The sequence below is a fragment of the Haliotis rufescens genome, unplaced genomic scaffold (genome assembly GCF_023055435.1).
Source record: "Haliotis rufescens isolate VD_foot unplaced genomic scaffold, xgHalRufe1.0.p SCAF_246, whole genome shotgun sequence".
In the NCBI taxonomy this organism is placed as follows: domain Eukaryota; kingdom Metazoa; phylum Mollusca; class Gastropoda; order Lepetellida; family Haliotidae; genus Haliotis; species Haliotis rufescens.
This window is the reverse complement of record NW_025963942.1, coordinates 26,382-51,498: the sequence shown is the minus strand read 5'-3', so window position 1 is coordinate 51,498 and position 25,117 is coordinate 26,382. Positions and strand designations below refer to the sequence as shown.

General features: G+C 43.7%; 2 protein-coding genes across 3 annotated transcripts; one reads left to right on the top strand and one right to left on the bottom strand.

The window, feature by feature from the left end:
• Positions 1-251: 251 nt before the first annotated feature.
• On the bottom strand, positions 252-23,579 carry LOC124121686 (coiled-coil domain-containing protein 186-like). 2 transcript variants are annotated; one of them, XM_048402160.1, is made up of 2 exons: positions 23,359-23,579; positions 252-1,458 (listed from the first exon to the last, which is right to left on the bottom strand). In XM_048402160.1, the coding sequence occupies exon 2, from the start codon at positions 1,404-1,406 to the stop codon at positions 252-254; it is 1,155 nt and encodes a 384-aa protein (XP_048258117.1). In that variant the 5' UTR covers positions 1,407-1,458; positions 23,359-23,579. The 2 variants fall into 2 exon arrangements, with proteins under 2 accessions (XP_048258117.1, XP_048258118.1); XM_048402161.1 differs by lacking the exon at positions 23,359-23,579 and adding an exon at positions 13,977-14,164.
• On the top strand, positions 2,977-4,722 carry LOC125383588. Its single transcript, XM_048402163.1, has one exon. It carries the CDS (start codon positions 2,977-2,979, stop codon positions 4,720-4,722), a length of 1,746 nt encoding a protein of 581 aa, XP_048258120.1.
• Positions 23,580-25,117: the final 1,538 nt, after the last annotated feature.

Below are 25,117 nucleotides of genomic sequence, written 5' to 3'. Positions count from 1 at the left end.
GAAACGAGCACGTGCACATGCACACACACACAAACACACACACACCTATATATATATATATATCTATGTGTGTGTATGTATGTATGTATGTATGTATGTATGTATGTATGTATGTATGTATGTATGTATGTATGTATGTATGTATGTATGTATGTATGTATGTATGTATGTCGCCTTACCTCACAGCAAACCTCCCAGCCCTTATAATTAGTATTTTGCTTTTATCATTCGGTATTGTTCAGATGTGTTACTTACCTTAACTCGAACTGCTTGTGTCTCAGGGTCACAACTTCCACCTTTAACTCATACGTCCTGTCGGACACCTCTTTATGCTCCTTCTTCAGCCGACTTCTCTGGCGTTTCATTGGTCGTTCACGTTCATCAAAAAGTTCAAGGTCACGTTGACATTTGTCAATCTGTCGTTCAAGGTCACTTTTCTCTCGAGGAGATTTAGGGATTTTTTGTCCCCGTTTTCCTTTCTGCTCTTCAAGTTTTTCACTACTCGCCTCCCTCTCTTTGCCAAGTCTCTCGATCTTTAACTCAACTGTCTCCAGGCGTCGTTTGGTCTTAATTTTCTCTTGTTTATAAATATTATACTCCTTTTCCAATTTCACCCGCGATCGTTGCATTTTATCAATTTGCTGAGAGTTGTGTGATTTCTTGTCATGCAAAGAAGCAATTTCATCCTGCATCTTTTCCTTATAAGAATTATTAAACTGAATTTCCTGATTGAGTTTTTCGGGGTAAGACGCATCATCCTCCACCCACTTTTTCAGCATCTCAGAAACCTCACTGAACGTGGCAGTGATGTCCTCCATCAGCGTTCCATGCTCCTGGCCGTCAAACACAAACTTGTAAAAAGGACTCTTCAGTTCCCCATACCGCAGTATACTGTGGTTGACGGTGTTAAGTTTCTCTTCGATCTCCACCTTGTTTGACGCTATGGCAGTGTCATAGTCTTTGATAGGTGTGACCTCATGGGGCCTTGAATCCTCCTCAAAGCTGAGGCAGTATTTGTACATATGGTCATTCACACAGGAAACGAGCTTATTGCGCATGACCGGAACCATAACCTCGAAGTCTCTCGCACGGTGACACAAATGGAGCAAGGTTTTGAACTGTGCGCTCTTTTTGGTTTTCTTGTCGATGGTCTTCGTGTTGGTCGTGTCTATAAATTCCTTCCATGTTGACAGAGAATCTTTGTCCATGTCCCATTCCTCCAGTAATTTGTCCATGCATTCTGAGCATGCGTGATAGTCGACGGACTTCCCCTCAAAGTGCGTCCTGTTGAACTTCCGGATGCCATAGTTCACTTCCTGTATGATGTCATTGATTCTGCGGTGTTCCGCCTGCCGGGAAGGGGGTGTCTTGATGTCCCGCTTCCGCTGTCGGCCTCGTGGGGGCATGCTAATTCCGGCTCCGAGTGGGCGTGTCGCTAAGGATGCATCACAACGGGGCCTAGAATTGAAATAGAAACATCCATTATCCTGTTTGTTTGTTTGTTGTTTAACGCCGCACTCAGCAACATTCCAGCTATATGACGGGGGTCTGTAAATAATCGAATCTGGACAAGACAATCCAGTGATTGATATCATGAGCATCGATCCACGTAATTTGGATCGATGACATGCATCAACCAAGTCAGCGAGCCTGACCACCCGATCCCGTTAGTCGCCTCATACGACAAGCATAGTCCTCCTTTACGGCCAGCATGGGTTGCTGAAGACCTATTCTACCCCGGATCTTTAACAAACCAACCAACCAAGAATCAACAAACCCCTCCCACCGTTGATTGAATATTCACATGCTGATAACATCCTACATATTTGTTCGACGGACGAAGAGGCGAGTTAATTGAATCACGCATGTGTTTGGACCGTGGAAGTCGTATTCACACTTTGAAGGTTTTACTGTCTCGCATTGTGTGTATTAGGGTGTGCGGTATTACCGTTATATCGGTAAATTGAGGTTCATTCTTTCCACGATACGTATCACAATATCACAATTTTAATGCTCGGTATAACGGGTGATTTCAAATAGCGATTTTTATCATAGGTTTAATGTTATATACTTGGCAATTGTCTTCGCTGCCCCTTCGCTGAGTAAACATCATGTTATATCATCTTGTTTTGTTCCATTTATAAACTTCAGTTCATACCCTAATGTATCAGATTGCTTCTGAATTCAAAATTTAGAAATATACAATATATGGTGATACGTATCGCAAAACGGCCTTGTGCATCGCAAACTTTTGTGATACACTTCAAACCTCCAATACCCATCCCTAGTGTGTATACTGATGCAATACTGTTGAACTTTCAAGAGCCTTCTTGCGGTAGAGTCACTGAGTACATGAAGATATGGTAGATGTTCAGCAATTGAAGTGGTACTGTGGATGGGAGCATGGTGTTGATAGATTAGTGGGACTGTAGTATTGGCAGCAATTTGGTGGTGGTGGTGGTAGCAGCAGTAGTCAAGGGTAGATGTATTTGTGACAAGGGTAGATATCGTTGTGTGAGCGGTAATAGTAAGCATAACAATATAACTATTTTTGTATTGACAAAGAAGCATCGTCAAGTCAGGCAGAAACAACATGTGGTGCTGAAACACGTCGCCAGGTAGAAACAACACGTGGTGCTGAAACACGTCGCCAGGTAGAAACAACACGTGGTGCTGAAACACGTCGCCAGGCAGAAACAACACGTGGTGCTGAAACACGTCGCCAGGTAGAAATAACACGTAGTGCTGAAACACATCGCCAGGAAGAGAGAACATGAAGTGCTGAAACACGTCGCCAGGCAGAACCAACGCGTAGTGCTGAAACACATCGCCAGGAAGAGAGAACATGAAGTGCTGAAACACGTCGCCAGGAAGAACCAATGCGTAGTGCTGAAACACGTCGCCAGGAAGAGAGAACATGAAGTGCTGAAACACGTCGCCAGGCAGAACCAACGCGTACTGCCGAAACACGTCGCCATGCAGAACCAACGCGTACTGCCGAAACACGTCGCCAGGCAGAACCAACGCTCACTGCCGAAAAAGGTCGCCAGGCAGAACCAACGCGTACTGCCGAAACACGTCGCCAGGCAGAACCAACGCGTACTGCCGAAACACGTCGCCAGGCAGAACCAACGCGTAGTGCCGAAACACGTCGCCAGGCAGAACCAACGCGTAGTGCCGAAACACATCGCCAGGAAGAGAGAACATGAAGTGCCGAAACACGTCGCCAGGCAGAAACAACATGTGGTGCTGAAACACGTCGCCAGGCAGAAACAACGCGTACTGCCGAAACACGTCGCCAGGAAGAACCAACGCGTAGTGCTGAAACACGTCGCCAGGCAGAAACAACGCGTAGTGCTGAAACACGTCGCCAGGCAGAAACAACGCGTAGTGCTGAAACACGTCGCCAGGCAGAAACAACACGTAGTGCTGAAACACGTCGCCAGGAAGAACCAACGCGTAGTGCTGAAACACGTCGCCAGGAAGAGAGAACATGTAGTGCCGAAACACGTCGCCAGGAAGAACCAACGCGTAGTGCTGAAACACGTCGCCAGGCAGAAACAACACGTGGTGCTGAAACACGTCGCCAGGCAGAAACAACACGTAGTGCTGAAACACGTCGCCAGGAAGAACCAACGCGTAGTGCTGAAACACGTCGCCAGGAAGAGAGAACATGTAGTGCCGAAACACGTCGCCAGGAAGAACCAACGCGTAGTGCTGAAACACATCGCCAGGAAGAGAGAACATGAAGTGCTGAAACACGTCACCAGGAAGAACCAACGCGTAGTGCTGAAACACATCGCCAGGAAGAGAGAACATGAAGTGCCGAAACACGTCGCCATGCAGAACCAACGCGTACTGCCGAAAAACGTCGTCAGGCAGAACCAACGCGTAGTGCCGAAACACGTCGCCATGCAGAACCACCGCGTAGTGCCGAAGAACCTCGCCATGCAGAACCAACGCATACTGCCGAAAAACCTCGCCAGGCAGAACCAACGCGTAGTGCTGAAACACGTCGCCATGCAGAACCAACGCGTAGTGCCGAAGAACCTCGCCAGGCAGAACCAACGCTTACTGCCGAAAAACGTCGCCAGGCAGAACCAACGCGTCCTGCCGAAACACGTCGCCAGGCAGAACCAACGCGTAGTGCCGAAACACGTCGCCAGGCAGAACCAACGCGTAGTGCCGAAACACGTGGCCAGGCAGAAACAACGCGTAGTGCTGAAACACGTCGCCAGGCAGAAACAACACTTAGTGCTGAAACACATCGCCAGGAAGAGAGAACATGAAGTGCTGAAACACGTCACCAGGAAGAACCAACGCGTAGTGCTGAAACACATCGCCAGGAAGAGAGAACATGAAGTGCCGAAACACGTCGCCATGCAGAACCAACGCGTACTGCCGAAAAACGTCGTCAGGCAGAACCAACGCGTAGTGCCGAAACACATCGCAATGCAGAACCAACGCGTAGTGCCGAAGAACCTCGCCAGGCAGAACCAACGCGTACTGCCGAAAAACGTCGCCAGGCAGAACCAACGCGTACTGCCGAAACACGTCGCCATGCAGAACCAACGCGTAGTGCCGAAGAACCTCGCCAGGCAGAACCAACGCGTACTGCCGAAACACGTCGCCAGGCAGAACCAACGCGTACTGCCGAAACACGTCGCCAGGCAGAACCAACGCGTAGTGCCGAAACACGTCGCAGGCAGAACCAACGCGTAGTGCCGAAACACGTCGCCAGGCAGAACCAACGAGTAGTGCCGAAACACGTCGCCAGGCAGAACCAACGAGTAGTGCCGAAACACGTGGCCAGGCAGAACCAACGCGTAGTGCCGAAACACGTCGCCATGCAGAACCAACGCGTACTGCCGAAAAACGTCGCCAGGCAGAACCAACGCGTAGTGTCGAAACACGTCGCCAGGCAGAACCAACGCGTAGTGCCGAAACACGTCGCCAGGCAGAACCAACGCGTACTGCCGAAAAACGTCGCCAGGCAGAACCAACGCGTACTGCCGAAACACGTGGCCAGGCAGAACCAACGCGTAGTGCCGAAACACATCGCCAGGAAGAGAGAACATGAAGTGCTGAAACACGTCGCCAGGAAGAACCAACGCGTAGTGCCGAAAAACGTCGCCATGCAGAACCAACGCGTACTGCCGAAAAACGTCGCCAGGCAGAACCAACACGTACTGCCGAAAAACGTCGCCAGGCAGAACCAACGCGTAGTGCCGAAACACGTCGCCAGGCAGAAACAACGCGAAGTGCTGAAACACGTCGCCAGGCAGAAACAACACTTAGTGCTGAAACACGTCGCCAGGAAGAACCAACGCGTAGTGCTGAAACACGTCGCCAGGAAGAGAGAACATGTAGTGCCGAAACACGTCGCCAGGAAGAACCAACGCGTAGTGCTGAAACACATCGCCAGGAAGAGAGAACATGAAGTGCTGAAACACGTCACCAGGAAGAACCAACGCGTAGTGCTGAAACACATCGCCAGGAAGAGAGAACATGAAGTGCCGAAACACGTCGCCATGCAGAACCAACGCGTACTGCCGAAAAACGTCGTCAGGCAGAACCAACGCGTAGTGCCGAAACACATCGCAATGCAGAACCAACGCGTAGTGCCGAAGAACCTCGCCAGGCAGAACCAACGCGTACTGCCGAAAAACGTCGCCAGGCAGAACCAACGCGTACTGCCGAAACACGTCGCCATGCAGAACCAACGCGTAGTGCCGAAGAACCTCGCCAGGCAGAACCAACGCGTACTGCCGAAACACGTCGCCAGGCAGAACCAACGCGTACTGCCGAAACACGTCGCCAGGCAGAACCAACGCGTAGTGCCGAAACACGTCGCAGGCAGAACCAACGCGTAGTGCCGAAACACGTCGCCAGGCAGAACCAACGAGTAGTGCCGAAACACGTCGCCAGGCAGAACCAACGAGTAGTGCCGAAACACGTGGCCAGGCAGAACCAACGCGTAGTGCCGAAACACGTCGCCATGCAGAACCAACGCGTACTGCCGAAAAACGTCGCCAGGCAGAACCAACGCGTAGTGTCGAAACACGTCGCCAGGCAGAACCAACGCGTAGTGCCGAAACACGTCGCCAGGCAGAACCAACGCGTACTGCCGAAAAACGTCGCCAGGCAGAACCAACGCGTACTGCCGAAACACGTGGCCAGGCAGAACCAACGCGTAGTGCCGAAACACATCGCCAGGAAGAGAGAACATGAAGTGCTGAAACACGTCGCCAGGAAGAACCAACGCGTAGTGCCGAAAAACGTCGCCATGCAGAACCAACGCGTACTGCCGAAAAACGTCGCCAGGCAGAACCAACACGTACTGCCGAAAAACGTCGCCAGGCAGAACCAACGCGTAGTGCCGAAACACGTCGCCAGGCAGAACCAACGCGTAGTGCCGAAACACGTCGCCAGGCAGAACCAACGCGTACTGCCGAAACACGTCGCCAGGCAGAACCAACGCGTACTGCCGAAACACGTCGCCAGGAAGAAAGAACATGTAGTGCTGAAAAACATCGCCAGGCAGAACCAACATGTAGTCACATATAATGAAGAGTTTCACCAATTTCCCTAAAAAACACGTTGGAAAACGTTTAAACAACGGCATTGTTGAAAGGTACATTGACATCAATACAACCCTTTTATAAAGGGCCTTGAACTCTCTCATAGAAGGCAACATGTCTCCACATAACCGCACCGAAAGAGATCACTCCATCAAAACACATTAAGTTCAAACATTTGACACACCGACATTCTTGTTGTTGTTTTGTTGTTTAACACCGCACTCAGCAATATTCCAGCTATATGACGGCGGTCTGTAAATAATAGAATCTGGACAAGACAATCCAGTGATTGATATCATGAGCATCGATCAACGTAATTTGGATCGATGACATGCATCAACCAAGTCACCCGATCCTGTTAGTCGCCTCTTACGACAAGCATAGTCGCCTTTTACGGCTAGCATGGGTTGCTGGAGAGCTTTTCTATCCGGCTCTTCACGGGTCCCGACATTGTTGAGACAGGAATTACAATCAGTACAACGCCTTTATACAGAAGCCTTATACAGAATGCCGAGATCAAGTGATAAGGACAAAGACATGCTGTTCGCTGCTTACTGGTGATCCGTGCACGCGATAGCTCAACTTCAAACAGACCATCTGACCTCTGTCTGTGTGGGGCGTCGGGCTCCCAAGGTGAGATAACGGGTCAGAGGTCAGCTTTGGCTGTCAGCGTATGACTGTGTCGACATGATTGATTGACACGCGGAGATTGGCCTAATCGATTCTGTCACGAGCCTTGAATCACTATGAATGCAATTCCTGGACTCTAAAAGAAGGTCACGTTTGCAACTTTTCAATACACACACAGAAAAGTGTGTGTTGATCATATATTTTACGACATATACTGATTCCAAACAACATGTGTATATAAGATGTCAACACCAAAGAATACCCAGTGTCCATTATCTGCCAAAACAGATTCCGTAGGACGTATAAGGCAAACTAGAGACGAAAATTATAGGTATGGATAACTGAAAACATGTGACACCAGCCGTTCGCGAGATCTATGAGCACGTATTGTTCTACCGGTAGCACTTGCTACTCAGACAACAAGCATAAAAGGTTTGTGCCTGTATGTTGCCTAACGCTGCACCCAGCTACTCTCCTGCCACCCGGCAGCAGCTTGTAAACAATCGAGTCTGAATCATACATTCAAGAATGGCGTCGTGCAGATATACTGTGAGCAAACCCGTCGAAGGTATGGACGGAAGAAGGCGCGTTAGAGAGAGGAATTCGTGCAACCGAAGCACATTTTATCTCAAACTCCATCAATAAGGTCGCCAGGAGCAGCTAAATATGTGATTACCTACTCAAGTTAAACTGTTAAATACAGTAAACTACGGTTATAACGAACACGCTTATAACGAACTGACGGATATAACGAAATTACTTTTTTGGTCCCGACTACTTGCTGTAGTTATGCTGTATATGTACTTAAAACGAACTACGGTTATAACGAACTAAAATTAGTAGTCCCTTTGAGTTCGTTATAACCGTAGTTTACTGTACTCATATTTAGACATCAGGGTGCTTGGGTATCTGTTGGAGAATATATATATATATATCTCCGAGAAACATGGAACCAAACAATATATATGGTCCCACAACACTTACTATTTCAGAGACAAAGAGCAAGCCCAATTAACTTGTCTACGGCTTTGGGGAGTAATTAGGTCATAGGAAATTCCGACAGGCGAATTAGTATTAGGTTAGGCATATGAAGGACAAAAATATTTTTGGGACCCGCTGCTTCACGGAGTGGCTATAAAAGGATAATCACGTTGAATCATTCATGTCTTCATGAGCGCCATTATAAACACCGTTCTCCACTTAGATATAACACCATCACCAATATCGAAGGGGTAGCAAAAGGTCATGACACGCCATTAGAAATCTCAAAGAAATTACCATCCATAACGTTCCATGTCTTGTAGCTCTGCCATCTTCTATGACCATATAAAGACTTTCGGGCATCGCCAGCAGATATTATGATTTAACAATGGACAATGACAGAGGATGACTGTTCCACACACCACAAAAACCACCTTCGACTTCCAAGGATAAAGGATAAAGCTGACCCACATTGTTATCCATCCACGCGATGAAGGGACAAAAAAGGTCGTGACACATCATTACAAATCAAAACAAAGTTGGCTTCTATGAAGTTCCATGTCTTCTTTCTCACAACTGTTGTCAATGAAAGGCGTTGACTGTTCCACGCAGGACTAAAAACACTCGACTTTATGCTTGGCGTGTCCAGAGGTATGGCGATAGTTAGGTAGTCCACAGACACGTGTATCCATCCCAGTACTCGATGACAACTGGTGTCCCAACCAGACGGACATCACAGAAACTACCATGAAATTCAAAATGAACCACGAACAGTTCTGGTTAAGTGGACCACACGTCTCATGTCGAATGCCCATCGCATGCAGCAGAATACATCCTGTATTTCCCGTGGACATTGATACAATGCGGGAGACCAAGCCTGGAGAAAGTAGACCCGTGTTTTGTTCACCTGAGCGGTATCAATTACCACGTCACGGCAGCGACAGCACCACGGTTGACAGGTTCTCCTGCGACCTGTCTCGTCAGTATCACGCTGCAATGTTGTCCGTTGAACTACAGTTACAGCCCTATTCCTGGTACAGATAGTTGGCGCTGTCTTGTAAGCGAGAAACCATTTGATTTTCAGAGAGGAGGGAAGTGATTATTTCCAAAAACATAATCAAGCGCTGTTTCATTGAAAAAATACATCTGCCTGGTATTGTAAGAAAAACATATATGGCGGTTTCTTGCAAACAACTGTCCATATTCTACAGCTTCCTATTTTTATTTATTTATAAAATTGGATGATTGAGCACCTGTTGATGTTGGAAAAAATAACTGAGGTTCTAAACATTACAAAATCGCGAACCAAACCAATGCATACACACACCACCAACACGTACACCACCAACACACACACCCCACCCACACACAGACTCATACACACCACACACACACCACACACACTACATCCACACGCACAACACGCACATTCATACACACCACATCACACACACACACATTCATACACACCACGCACATACACTCCATCCGTACACACCACACATACACACACCACACCACACACACTCATACACACCACACACACTACACACACACACTCATACACACCACAACGCACCACACCACACCACACCACACCACACACACTCATACACACCACACTACACACACACACTCATACACACCACACCACACACATCGAAACTCCAATGTCGAGTTCCAGGTTGGTGTAGGTCCCGTCATTCCACCGTGTATGGTAATGTCGTCCCGAGAGAAGGATTACACGTCATTAATCACAGTCGATGAAGCAGCGTGTTCAAGGATATCAGTAATTGTGGCTTTCGCAGCCCACTAATTATATTTCAATACATCACTGGTTTGTATGTAACACTAGAGGTCACAATGTGTGACACGTCATCGTGCAATATATGTCAGAGTGTCAAGGGTTTTCTCCCAGCCTACATTTACCACTGAGCCTCTGTGTTGGTATGACTGCAAGTCTAGAATAATGGAAATATCGTGATGACTCATTGACGAACATAGCTGCATGTGTGCTGATACTTATAAAGAACAAACAAGCCATTCCACCGATAAGAAATATTACCTACAGAAATGACAAACATTACAAAGTGCGCTTTTCAAGAGATATATATCATCGTTGAGCTTTGATCACGTAGTTTTAATCCGGATGGGAATTGAGAGTTAGGTGATATAGATGTCTGTATATCTATCAGTAAGTCTGTTAAGCGTTCTCTCTCATTGTCTTGCTATATGTATTCACCCTACGCGCACATGACCAAAGACATACAAGTATGTAATCGTTTTCCCCATTTCAGAAATACAGATTAATAATAAAACGTTTTGTATGTCTGTCCGTTAATGACGTATCGAATAATGATTCCGTTTTATATATTTGTCAACAATCATTCCGTCAGTCACCAGAATCCACCAAGTTCGCCCGTGGCATCACTCACCATTAAAAAGTTAAATACGTGTTTTACAATGTCCCTGTAGAATATACAATCAGTACATACCCTACACAAGACGTGTGTGACAATGTCCCTGTACAATATACACACAGTACATACCCTACATAACACGTGTGTGACAATGTTCCTGTACAATATACACACACTTCATACCCTACACAAGACGTGTGTGACAATGTCCCTGTACAATATACACACACTTCATACCCTACACAAGACGTGTGTGACAATATCCCTGTACAATACACACACACTTCATACCCTACACAAGACGTGTGTGACAATGTCCCTGTACAATATACACACACTTCATACCCTACACAAGACGTGTGTGACAATATCCCTGTACAATATACAATCATTACATACCCTACACAAGACGTGTGTGACAATGTCACTGTACAATATACAATCATTACATACTCTTCACAAGACATGTGTGACAATGTCCCTGTACAATATACAAACAGAACATACCCTACACAAGACGTGTGTGACAATGTTCCTGTACAATATACAATCAGTTCATACCCTACACAAGACGTGTGTGACAATGTTCCTCTACAATATACAATCAGTACATACCCTACAGAAGACATGTGTGACAATGTCCCTGTACAATATACACACACTTCATACCCTACACAAGACGTGTGTGACAATGTCCCTGCACACTATACAAACAGTTCATACCCTACACAAGACGTGTGTGACAATGTCCCTGTACAATATACACACACTTCATACCCTACACAAGACGTGTGTGACAATATCCCTGTACAATATACAATCAGTACATACCCTACACAAGACGTGTGTGACAATGTCTCTGTACAATATACACACAGTGCATACCCTACACAAGACGTGTGTGACAATGTCCCTGTACAATATACACACAGTACATACCCTACACAAGACGTGTGTGACAATGTTGCTGTACAATATACACACAGTACATACCCTACACAAGACGTGTGTGACAATGTCCCTGTACAATATACAATCAGTACATACCCTACACAAGACGTGTGTGACAATGTCCCTGTACAATATACAATCAGTACATACCCTACACAAGACGTGTGTGACAATGTCTCTGTACAATATACACACAGTACATACCCTACACAAGACGTGTGTGACAATGTCCCTGTACAATATACACACAGTACATACCCTACACAAGACGTGTGTGACAATGTCCCTGTACAATATACACACACTTCATACCCTGCACAAGACGTGTGTGACAATGTCCCTGTACACTTTACAAACAGTACATACCCTACACAAGACGTGTTTGACAATGTCCCTGTACAATATACACACACTTCATACCCTACACAAGACGTGTGTGACAATGTCCCTGTACAATATACACACACTTCATACCCTACACAAGACGTGTGTGACAATGTTCCTGTACAATATACACACACTTCATACCCTACACAAGACGTGTGTGACAATGTCCCTGTACACTTTACAAACAGTTCATACCCTACACAAGACGTGTGTGACAATGTTGCTGTACAATATACACACACTTCATACCCTACAAAAGACGTGTGTGACAATGTCCCTGTACAATACACACACACTTCATACCCTACACAAGACGTGTGTGACAATGTCCCTGTACACTTTACAAACAGTACATACCCTACACAAGACGTGTGTGACAATGTTGCTGTACAATATACACACAGCACATACCCTACACAAGACGTGTGTGACAATGTCCCTGTACAATATACAATCAGTACATACCCTACACAAGACGTGTGTGACAATGTCCCTGTACAATATACACACACTTCATACCCTACACAAGACGTGTTTGACAATGTCCCTGTACAATATACACACAGTACATACCCTACACAAGACGTGTGTGACAATGTCCCTGTACAATATACACACACTTCATACCCTACACAAGACGTGTGTGACAATGTCCCTGTACACTTTACAAACAGTACATACCCTACACAAGACGTGTGTGACAATGTTGCTGTACAATATACACACAGCACATACCCTACACAAGACGTGTGTGACAATGTCCCTGTACAATATACACACACTTCATACCCTACACAAGACGTGTGTGACAATGTCCCTGTACAATATACACACACTTCATACCCTACACAAGACGTGTGTACAATGTCCCTGTACACTTTACAAACAGTACATACCCTACACAAGACGTGTGTGACAATGTCCCTGTACAATATACACACAGCACATACCCTACACAAGACGTGTGTGACAATGTCCCTGTACAATATACACACAGTACATACCCTACACAACACGTGTGTGACAATGTCCCTGTACAATATACACACAGTACATACCCTACACAAGACATGTGTGGCAATGTCCCTGTACAATATATACACAGTACATATCCTACACAACACGTGTGTGACAATATCCCTGTACAATATACACACAGTACATACCCTACATAAGACATGTGTGATAATGTCCCTGTACAATATACAATCAGTACATACCCTACACAAGACATGTGTGATAATGTCCCTGTACAGTATACACACAGTACATACCCTACACAAGACGTGTGACAATGTCCCTGTACAATATACACACAGTACATACCCTACACAAGACGTGTGACAATGTCCCTGTACAATATACACACAGTACATACCCTACACAACACGTGTGTGACAATGTCCCTGTACACTATACAATCAGTGCATACCCTACACAAGACATGTGTGACAATGTCCCTGTACAATATACAATCAGTGCATACCCTACACAAGACGTGTGTGACAATGTCCCTGTACACTATACAATCAGTGCATACCCTACACAAGACATGTGTGACAATGTCCCTGTACAATATACAATCAGTGCATACCCTACACAAGACGTGTGTGACAATGTCCCTGTACACTATACAATCAGTGCATACCCTACACAAGACATGTGTGACAATGTCCCTGTACAATATACAATCAGTACATACCCTACACAAGACGTGTGTGACAATGTCCCTGTACACTATACAATCAGTACATACCCTACACAAGACGTGTGTGACAATGTTCCTGTACACTATACAATCAGTACATACCCTACACAAGACGTGTGTGACAATGTTCCTGTACAATATACAATCAGTGCATACCCTACACAAGACGTGTGTGACAATGTTCCTGTACACTATACAATCAGTACATACCCTACACAAGACGTGTGTGACAATGTTCCTGTACAATATACAATCAGTACATACCCTACACAACACGTGTGTGACAATGTCCCTGTACACTATACAATCAGTGCATACCTTTTTGTTAGGTGTCATCCTTGGAACAATGCTTCGGTTTTTCTACCATTACTGTAAAGGTATTAAGAATTGTGTCGTATAACGCCGCCATGTTGCTTGGATATATCCAGTTTCAGGCTTTACGTTAATTATTAAAGCCCACTTTGTGTTTCCGCTCAAACAGGAAATCCAAACTTCCATTGAAGTACTGACCCCATTGCTATGGACCAGTCAGTCACTACGTACTGCGCATTGTGGCGGTGCAACACGACTGCAGCAAGCAACGTGTGTAGAATATAGGCGTATCAAATGCAGCTCTGATATTGACTTTATCGATTGCAAACTATCGATTTCTGTATTAATGACTCATTCCAGATGGTGAGATATGGTAAAGACGATAGAGTTGATGTTCCTACAGAGGTGGGCTGTTTGCGAGGGTTACAACTGACACGTTAATATACATCTTCTGTGCATGGACATGGGGGCTCCGGGCATGGACATGGGGGCTCCGGGTATGGACATGGGTATTCCGGGCATGGACATGGGGGTTCCGGTCATGGACATGGGGGCTCCGGGTATGGACATGGGGGTTCCGGGCATGGACATGGGGGTTCCGGTCATGGACATGGGTATTCCGGGCATGGAGATGGGGTTTCGGGCATGGACATGGGGGTTCCGGTCATGGACATGGGGGTTCCGGTCATGGACATGGGTATTCCGGGCATGGAGATGGGGTTTCGGGCATGGACATGGGGGTTCCAGCCATGGACATGGGGGTTCCAGCCATGGACATGGGGGTTCCGGTCATGGACATGGGGGTTCCGGTCATGGACATGGGGGTTCCGGTCATGGACATGGGGGTTCCGGTCATGGACATTGGTGTTGACGATGGCATTGGAAATGTGTTGCCATATGTTGTTGCCTCATTCCCGCTCGGATCATTCCAATGGCTTCATGACGCTGTGCAGCTGTCAATCTTGGCATGATTTGCTTGTGATATGCTTGTGTCTGCGCCTGAGAAGTTTTGAATTTTTGAATGACCACAGATCATGCTTTCCAAAGTGACAGCGAATTTTGAGTTGCACATGCTGTGTACAGCTGCACAGGATGCACGTGCAGTAACACATTGCACGTCCATAGGCCCCCATCAATGACGTCATATCGCATGGCACGTGCATGAGCGTTTGAATGTCTCCAATAATTGCTGTGTTCAAACCTATATTTCATATATGGACGGTGTGCCCTTATATCTATATTTTCTCCGTGCACAGTTTCTTAATGTGGCTAGTATACATCAAACAACTTTTAGATATGTATAACACAATACTCAGAATACAGTCTTATCAGTGATGGAATGTTGTCTCTATAACCACATGCCATCAAGAAAACTGTGTTCGTTTCGCAAACGGGGCGGTCGGGTAGCCTAGTGGTTAAAGCGTTCGCTCGTCACGCAGAAGACCCGGGTTCGATTCCCGACATGGGTACAATGTGTGAAGCCCATTTCTGGTGTCCCCCGCCGTGATATTGCTGGAATATTGCTAAAAGCGGCGTAAAACCATACTCACTCACTCGTTTGGCAAACACCTGGTGTCATCACTGATTTTCAGTGATCCATTCATATAATTTTCACCGCTGGTTTTCCTTTTACTCCCAAGAGAATGTGTTTCGGCGGATAATCGCAACTGGTTATTCACTGGCGTTAGCTTTTTATATTTCCGATACTCCGACCCGAGAAAGCCAATACCTGTATACTCAGCTATCAGAAATCAATTTAGTCTTGTATGTTTGAAATTGGCTTTGAATCCTTCGGGTATCGATCGCTGTCGTAGCTGACGTTGTGTTGTCGGGTATGTTAAGTTTCTTTTTAGAACAGGCAACAAACATACACGAGATTTTCTTTACATAATGTCATTTGAAATAATTTATTCATGAACCCAGTCGCGTAACTTGTAATATCATTTTTGCTTCATTTTGTATTTGTGCAGGAGCTTTTTTAATATTCACTCGATACATGAATAGTTAAAGTCAAGGCTCCAGTTTACTGGCTTGACATCCCGATATTGTTTCTACATATACATAATCCGCCTTCCCTGGAGGGTCCCGTGGCAGAATTCGTTACTTATAATTCATGATATTTTAAGAGGCGTCTTATTTGGAACAGGAACGAACATGGCGGCGGACTCCATTGATCGCAACCTCGCTACTTGCATCCTGACCTGTTTGCCTTCATCGGAACCTAGTTGTATTTATCGTAACCTGCTTTTGTTTCCGTAACCTTTTTGTGTTATTAGTAACCTGGTTGTAAAATGGTTGCATTTATCTTAACTTGGATTTATCCTTCGTAATCGGTTCCATTATCCTAAGATGGTTTTATTTATCTTAAGATGGTTGTATTTATCGTAATCTGGTTGTATTTATCGAAACATGTTTGTATTTATCGTAATCTGGTTGTATTTATCGTAATCTGGTTGTATTTATCGTAACACGGTTGTATTTATCTAATCTGGTTGTATATATCGTAGCATGGTTGTCTTTGTCGTAACATGGTTCTATTTATCGTAACCTACTTGTATTTTCGTAACCTAGTTATAACATGATCGTATGTATCGTAATCTGCCTGTCTTTGTTGTAACATGGTTGTATCTATCGCAATCTGGCTGTCTTTGTTGAAACATGGTTGTATTTATCATAATCTGCCTGTCTTTGTTGTAACATGGTTGTATTTATCGTAATCTGCCTGTCTTTGTTGTAACATGGTTGTATCTATCGCAATCTGGCTGTCTTTGTTGAAACGTGGTTGTATGTATCGTAATCTGCCTGTCTTTGTTGTAACATGGTTGTATTTATCGTAATCTGCCTGTCTTTGTTGTAACATGGTTGTATTTATCATAATCTGCCTGTCTTTGTTGTAACATGGTTGCATTTATCGGAACCTGCCCATATTTATTGTGACCTGGTTGAATTCATCGTACCCTGGTTCTATTTATTTTGACCTGGTAGGTTAGCTTGTATTATCGTAACCTGTTGTATTATATCATAGCCTGATTGCAATTGTGTCTGTTATCGTAATCCATTGCCTTTGTCGTAACCTGACTGCATTTATTCTTAATGTGGTTGCATTTGTGTATGATCACCGGTTCGGTAGCCAATCATAAAGACGAATGTACCAAATGCATTGAAAAGAGGGTCACTACATTGAAAGATTCAAATGAATTCAATTTTGGGTTCCGTATTTGTGTATATTAACTGCAGCACTCCCTTAACACATTACTATAAATATATCCACAAACAATCATTCTACAATGAATCTATCCACAATCATTGTGCTATGAATCTCTGCACAAATAATCATTGTACCATCAAAATAATCATATGTCAATCATTGTACTATGAATCTATCCACATGGCAATCATTGAACTGTCAATATATCCACATGGCAATCATTGTACTATGAATCTATCCACATGACAATCCTTGTACTGTCAATATACCCACATGCCAATCATTGTAGTATGAATATATCCAAATGGCAATCATTGTACTGTCAATATATCCACATGCCAAGCATTGTAGTATGAATATATCCAAATGGCAATCATTGTACTGTCAATATATCCACATGCCAAGCATTGTAGTATGAATATATCCAAATGGCGATCATTGTACTGTCAATATATCCACATGCCAATCATTGTAGTACGAATATATCCAAATGGCAATCATTGTACTGTCAATATATCCACATGCCAATCATTGTAGTATGAATATATCCAAATGGCAATCATTGTACTGACAATATATCCACATGCCAATCATTGTATTATGAATATATCCAAATGACAATCATTGTACTGTCAAAATAATCATATGGCAATCATTGTACTATGAATCTATCCACATGTCAATCATTGTGCTGTCAATATATCCACATAGCAATCATTGTACTATGATTATATCCACATGGCAATCATTGTAGTATGAATATATCCACATGGCAATCATTGTATAATGAATTTATCCAACCACAAAACTATGAATCTATCCACATGGCAATTACTTAACTATTTATTCATCTACATGCCAATCATTGAACTATGAATCTAACCACATGCCAATCATTGAACTATGAATCTAACCTCATGCCAATCATTGAACTATGAATCTATTCACATGTCAATCATTGTATTATGAATCTAACCACATGTCAATCATTGTACTATGAATCTATCAACACGTCAATCATTGTACTGTCAATTTATCCAGATGGCAATCATTGTGTAATGAATTTATTCAAGTGTCAACCACAAAACTATGAATCTATCCACATGGCAATCATTGAACTATGAATCTATCCACATGCCAATCATTGAACTTTGAATCTAACCACATGCCCTATCATTGTACTATGAATCTAACCACCATTCACAGATATACCCGTCAAGATCGCAATCATTTAAGAATTGACTTTCACTTTGTGTGAGTTCATATGAACCTTCATAGAGTGAGGGCCAAACTGTATGAACGTCGGAGCTTGCGACGGAATAAAATAGTTCCTCAAAAAGAGAGATGACATGGGCGTATTGATGCACAACTTGCTCTTCATTAACATCTTACGCAACACATGTATTCAAATGATATCACCATTAGATGAGAAAGGTCTGTTAAGAACTACCTCAGTAAGTCAGTCACAATGACAGCGCGTTGTAATACATGTACATCAAGTACAAGACGTCAAAATGGCCGACACGATAAACGTGACGGGTGAGATTTCGGGAGTTGCAAATGAATTTATGGTGGTATCATGTTCTAGTCATCATTGATCAACTGGTCGATCATTGATAGATGATTAACGATGGGTCAAATAGACACTAAGTCTTATGTAAACTCGTAGATTGCTGTAGACTGTCAGTGTCAGCCTAGAGACGGATCAAGTCGATACTGCCATAGTTTGGATGTGCATTTCTTCGTTTTGTTCACTAGGATGGTCGTAGCGAGGCCATTCGTGAACGATCGTGCAGTCATACCCTCTGACGTTTCCCAATGTATACCAAAACGCTGAGTTCAAGATCATAGGGTCTAAATAATCAGAGAGAACGCTTCTGTATGTATTCGTGCTAGGGAATTCCAAGGGGTTTCCCCAGGAATGTGGAAGTAGTCCGTCATATTTGGTCGTTCATACACTTATGAACGTCAATTACGCGGTCGGATGACCGACCTCTCGTCCAATTGAAAAGCCTTATGTCGTGTAAACTCCAGATTAACAAATTATTCTTAGATATACCCGTCAAGATCGCAATCATTCTAAGATTTTCCCATCAACACGTCGTTGAAATAATCACAGGACGCTCTCAACTTTCAGTCGACCCGGATACAACACTGATATTGCTGTCTAAATAATAATTCTTGTTTGTATTAAATGGAATCTTTGTTGATTTGTTTTGTAATTTGAGGTAATATACTTATAGTGAGGTGAGGTGAAATGGGGTTTAACGTCGCGTCCACGATTATTGCACTTATATAGCGACGTGCATGTACGTGTGTGTGAGTTAGTGGCTGCTTGTACTAGTCCGGACTGATGCCGATTTATAGTGCTAGCCCACTGAGATACCATGCCCCAGTTTAACATGAATACACAACTCAGACACAGTATATTGACTCCGAGGCAACCAGTCCTTGCTTTAGCCCCTTAATATGCACCAGACAGGGTAACAACAAGTACCATCTTTAAACGTCTTTTGGTATGACGCGACCGGGGATCGCGGACGCACTTCACCATGCAGACGCGGTGATGCATGTTTGTATCGGGAGTGCCTAGCCAGAAAACCTCCAGTTATCTTCGGGATACACACTGGCGTCCATGTCAAGTAGTATCATCATTGTAGCACAGCCTATCCTGTCACGAGCGCAACTTGGCTAATTTTAACTGTAAGCTAAACCAAATTTACGATGGTCCGCTAGGGGGGCGTGGGGCATGCTCCCCCAGAATTTTTAATAATTAGATGCTCTTAAACGCTATTTGCATTTTGGGACCCTTTTATGTGAGAGTTATATTGTTATTTTATTTATTATGTTTTATTATACGTGTTTCCCCCTCCAACACATTTTTCGACTTTCATTCAAGAAATATCTATTATGACAAATGAAATTTGAACATTAAAACTATTCGATATTACTTTTGGGTGTTTTACATGTTCATTCGAGTGCGAAAAGATTCCGATTTTCAAGTTGGACAATAAATACCATGTCGACTCTGTAGAGTTTGTATTAATAATTTACTGCACAGATGATAAATTAAAGTTTACTAATAAAAAATTGCTCTTTATGTGTAACAGAATTGTGCTTTTTTTATGTGTAAGCAATTCCTTTTGGATACAAAGGTAGTTTCGACCCTGCCTTTCTTATTTTAGTGGGGGCGGTCGGGTAGCCTAGAGGTTAAAGCGTTCCCTTGTCACGTGGGGGCACGGTTGGCCCAGTCGTCTAAGGCGCCGCGATTCGCTGTGCAGACTTGCGTCCCTTGGGCATGCCAGAAACCTATGATTGTGAACTGGTAAACGTCCAAGACCTGCATCACTTCGGGCTTTCCTCCCACATTAAGCTGACAAGCCGCGATATAACTGGAATACTGTTAAAAGCGGCGTTAAACCCAACTCACTCACTCACTCACCCTTGTCACGTCGAAGACCCGGGTTCGATTACCGACATGGGTACAATGTGTGAAGCCCATTTCTGGTGTCCCCCGCCGTGATATTGCTGGAATATTGCTAAAAGCGGCGTAAAACCATACTCACTCACTTGAATCAAAATTCACGTTGCTTGAAGAGACTTGTGGTTATATACCTCAAAACAACTTTTAGATATGTATAACACAATACTCAGAATACATATTTTAGTGGTTAATTTCAAAGTGTGGTTAATTCCTATCCTTCTATGTCCTGACTGACAATTAAAACAAATGTTTTCAAGCGGCAAATATGAAACAAGTGGCAACAGAGATCTACGCATATCACTCTCCTCGCCACACACTCGGCCGTATGTACACAGCTCTATCCGCGTTTAACCTCAGGCGCTACGCGGAGAGCTTGGTACACAAATAACCAGAATAATCGATACTCAATCTATTGGAAATCATATACAGATCAATACCAACGCCGCTGTTGTCAACAAACACTCTGCTTTCTGTGCCTACAACGGCGAAATGTTGTCTTGAGGTATTGCATTGTGGTGCCTTTTATGCTTGAACATTGAAAGAGATCTGTAGCGGATTGCCTATCGTTGTTTAAAATAACAGTGGTCTTTATTGTGTTCTTGTTGTTATGATAGTTGGTTGTTATTTATTATTATATAGATTAAAACAAATAAAAGCAGCAAAGAGGGTTTGGGTGATCCTGGCACAGTCAGGCTGGTTAGAATCATCATCTACTCAGGGCCCTTGTCTCCTCTACACGCAGCCCAGACAGCGAATGGGACTTCTCCCTCCAGTCAAACCCATCCACAATGTATCGGAGAATGTGGAGACTCCCCAACACTGCAGCCTGCTGAATTATCCACGTTGTCAGAAGGACTGTATTCCTGGCAGCAAACCCGGGTACTCTCCCAATGTCAGTCAACAGATTTGGAGGTACCAAACTTAAGGCACCGAGAACAATGGAGACAACGGACAACTTGGTACTTTGGTTGCAAGCGTGACGTTTCCAAAGCAAGGTCTGCATATTTGCCGTATTTTTCCTCAATCTTGTCAATCATATTAGTGTCAAAAGGGACAGAAAATTCAATAATATAAATGATTTCACTGGATTTAAAAAAAAGGACAAGATCAGGTTTGTTGGCCTGGATACGTCTAAGGGCCTAATCCAAAGAATTTTGTATTTATCATTTTCAATGGCGCCCCTACATATCCTGGGTCGTACCATGGATGGACCTCAAATCACAAGCATTTTGCGAAGACGGTAATAAAATAATCAACCACACCATCGTGTCGCTTAAGATACTGTGTTTGTGCCAAAGCTGGGCATCCACTGACAATGTGTTGGACAGTCTCATTACAATTCAAATAACATATTATTATTTTAAGTATTATCATTGATGATGTTGTTGTTGTTGTTGTTGTTGTTGTTGTTGTTGTTGTTGTTGTTGACTGAGAATAACAGAGCTACAGGCCTCACCGTGACTGAGTAAACTGTAATTACTAGGCTGAGATTCAGATATATTTTAATGACGTATTTTTAGGTAGATTAACAACAAACAATGACGTTAATTCCAAAGTCACGTTTTATATCTTGAATCACTCTTAAATAAATCTATTTCAAATCTAAATGATGGCACCGTGTGTTTTTTTTAAGAACTAATATATGCCATTAACATTGCTATATGTGTTGCTGTTTCTTTAGCTGATGAGACTCAGGGGTGTAGTTGATAGGGGTCTGCCTGGAGAGCAGAGGGTATATGGTTCGATCCCATGGCCGCGTCATAAGATGGTGCTTGTTGTTATCATGCCTAGCGTTCGACATTAGAGGGGATGGACAAGGACTGGTCGGCTCGAAGTCAGTACAGACTGAGTGAGTGAGTGAGTTGGGTTAACGCCGCTTTTAACAGTATTCCAGTTATATCGCGGCGTGTCAGCTTAATGTGGGAGGAAAGCCCGAAGTGACGCAGGTCTCAGACGTTTATCACTTCGGTGAAACCCACGAGCAGGGGTATGGTGCTGACAAACCTAGAAACATAATAGGGGCAAACCGGGATTCGAACCCACAATCATAGATTTCTGGTGTGCCCAAGGGACGCAACTCTGCACAGCGAGTCGCACAGACTGAGTGGAGTACCATGTTAAACTGCGGCGAGGTATCTTAGTTGGCGAGTGGTAGAAAAACCGGCGTAAGTCTAGACTAGTGAAAGCAGCTACACACACACGTGCATGCATATCGCTATATGAGGTCAAACATCTTGAACGCGACGTTAAACCCCTTTTCACCTCAAATTAAGTTTGTGATATACACGAAATATACATACATGCCTGGTCAGAATCAAATCCTTCCACAGTTAGTATACACCTATGCCGTGAACAAGACAACATGACACAAAACTGCCTCACAACTCATAGTGTGGATGGACGAATGGATTAAAAAATAATATTCAACGTATTGTGTCATTATGGTTATTTTATACTCACTCGTAATTCTCATTGAGAACATTCTCGACACCGTTACCTAGAAGGAGGGACTCAGCGTAATATCTTGATCATTTCTCAAAATAACCTCAATAAATAAGTGTAGGGCACCAAGTGTTAAATGATCACTTTCACGACCAGTTAATGACAAATATCAAGCTTTCCACGTTACCAATCAGATTATGTCACACTACCCTTAAAACATTCATTATTATAACGTAAAATGAGTAATTACTTACTTGTATCTATAGTCCGCCAGTAGGTATTGGTCCCGACACACTATCACCTCGCTGTAACTAAGAGAGACGGGGTAAAAGTAACACCCCTTCTCAGACCACCTTTCCTTTCAGGGCTGACCCCACTTATCGGCGAATCTACCCGCCTCCAAGCACAGCACACCTCTATCCACCCCTTTAAGATTTTAGCAAACGGTCGTTATACAGGCCTTTTAACAGAGCTGAGTATATCGGATCAATGGATATCGCTTTAGTCAGGGACGGGTTTCAATAACGTTATGTGTTTGTATTTTGTATATGCGATACCCACGTCGTCGCTTTGGGTCTTAGAAAGTCCCGTTTTATTATCCCCATAAATTTAGATTCCAATCATGACTGAATAGGCCGGGGGTCAAGCGTTCCCCCGATACAGGGACGCCAAGATAAAGATATTTCAATCTTGCATGGGGTTCGCTTTCATCCTGGCGGAGTTATTAGAATAATGTTGCAATACGTTTTAGAAATGACGGTAGAAATCAGTGTATACCCTCAACAAAGTAAACAGTGTTCGAGTGCAGATGTAGACTTAAGCAGGCTTCATTTCATTAAATAAAATAGAAATCACGTCTCATATAACTTTGAACATGCAAACGGAATTCAAACAAAATCATTATGTAAAACATTGTCCCAAAATTATAAACAAGTCCCTGTGTTTATGCATTCGAAACATACCAGGAAGAGGGGAAGATATATTTCATTTTTATATTATTTTTAATACAATTAAAATTCGAAAGTGGGACAGTTTCCAGTCTTGTATGGGGCACATTTCGGCTTTATTCTTAATTCGTTACACATGTTGATGTATGGGTTCTCGCCCATGCTCTAATTTGGCCTGTCTCCATTGTTGAATGTCAACACTGGGGGAATCCAATAGGGCGTGATTGTTGAGTTCGACAGGCTTGACATTGTGTTCACATTAAGAATGTTTGTTTGTTTGTTTGTTGTTTGAGGCCGCACTCAGCAATATTCCAGCTATATGACGGCGGTCTGTAAATAATCGAGTCTGGACCGGCTAATCCAGTAATTGACATCATGAGCATCGATTCACGCAATGGGGATCAACCAGGTCAGCCAGCCTGACCTGCCGATCCCGTTAGTCGTCTCTTACGACAAGCATATGACATTATGAATGAACACTGACAGTGCAAACAAGTGAAGGACACTGCTACCTCTTCCTAACTTTTATCATTGCATTGAGTAACAGTGTATATTGTTGTTTATCTTCTTTTCTTCATCTTCGGTTCTATGGTTTTCGTCTTACCATACTACCTGATACCCTCTAACTGCTGGTTGAACGGACGCACATTGTGAACAAAGATGTTACTCTTCTGTTTTGCGATGCTACATAATTTACGATGCAACTGTATTCACCATGTTGGAGCTAGATCGTACTTGTGTATTTTATGTGTGATTTTGGTTAAACAGGGCTTTGAATGGTGTTACAGTAAAGTGCGGTTATAACGAACTCAAAGGGACTACTAATTTTAGTTCGTTATAACCGTAGTTCGTTATAAGCATATATACAGTATAACTACAGTCGGGACCAAAAAGTAAGTTCGTTATATCCGTCAGTTCGTTATAAGCCTGTTCGTTATAACCGTAGTTTACTGTATATTTATATCACATTGTCAGGTAAATGTGATGTCTGATTGGCTGGTTCTTGTTTTGTTTCATGCTGCACTCTGCAATATTCCAACCATATCATGGCAGCCTGTGAATAATC

Excerpts from the sequence above, each read along its gene's own strand:
- LOC124121686 (XM_048402160.1), bottom strand. The coding sequence starts at position 1,406 with ATGCCCCCACGAGGCCGACAGCGGAAGCGGGACATCAAGACACCCCCT.
- LOC125383588 (XM_048402163.1), top strand. The coding sequence starts at position 2,977 with ATGCAGAACCAACGCGTACTGCCGAAACACGTCGCCAGGCAGAACCAA.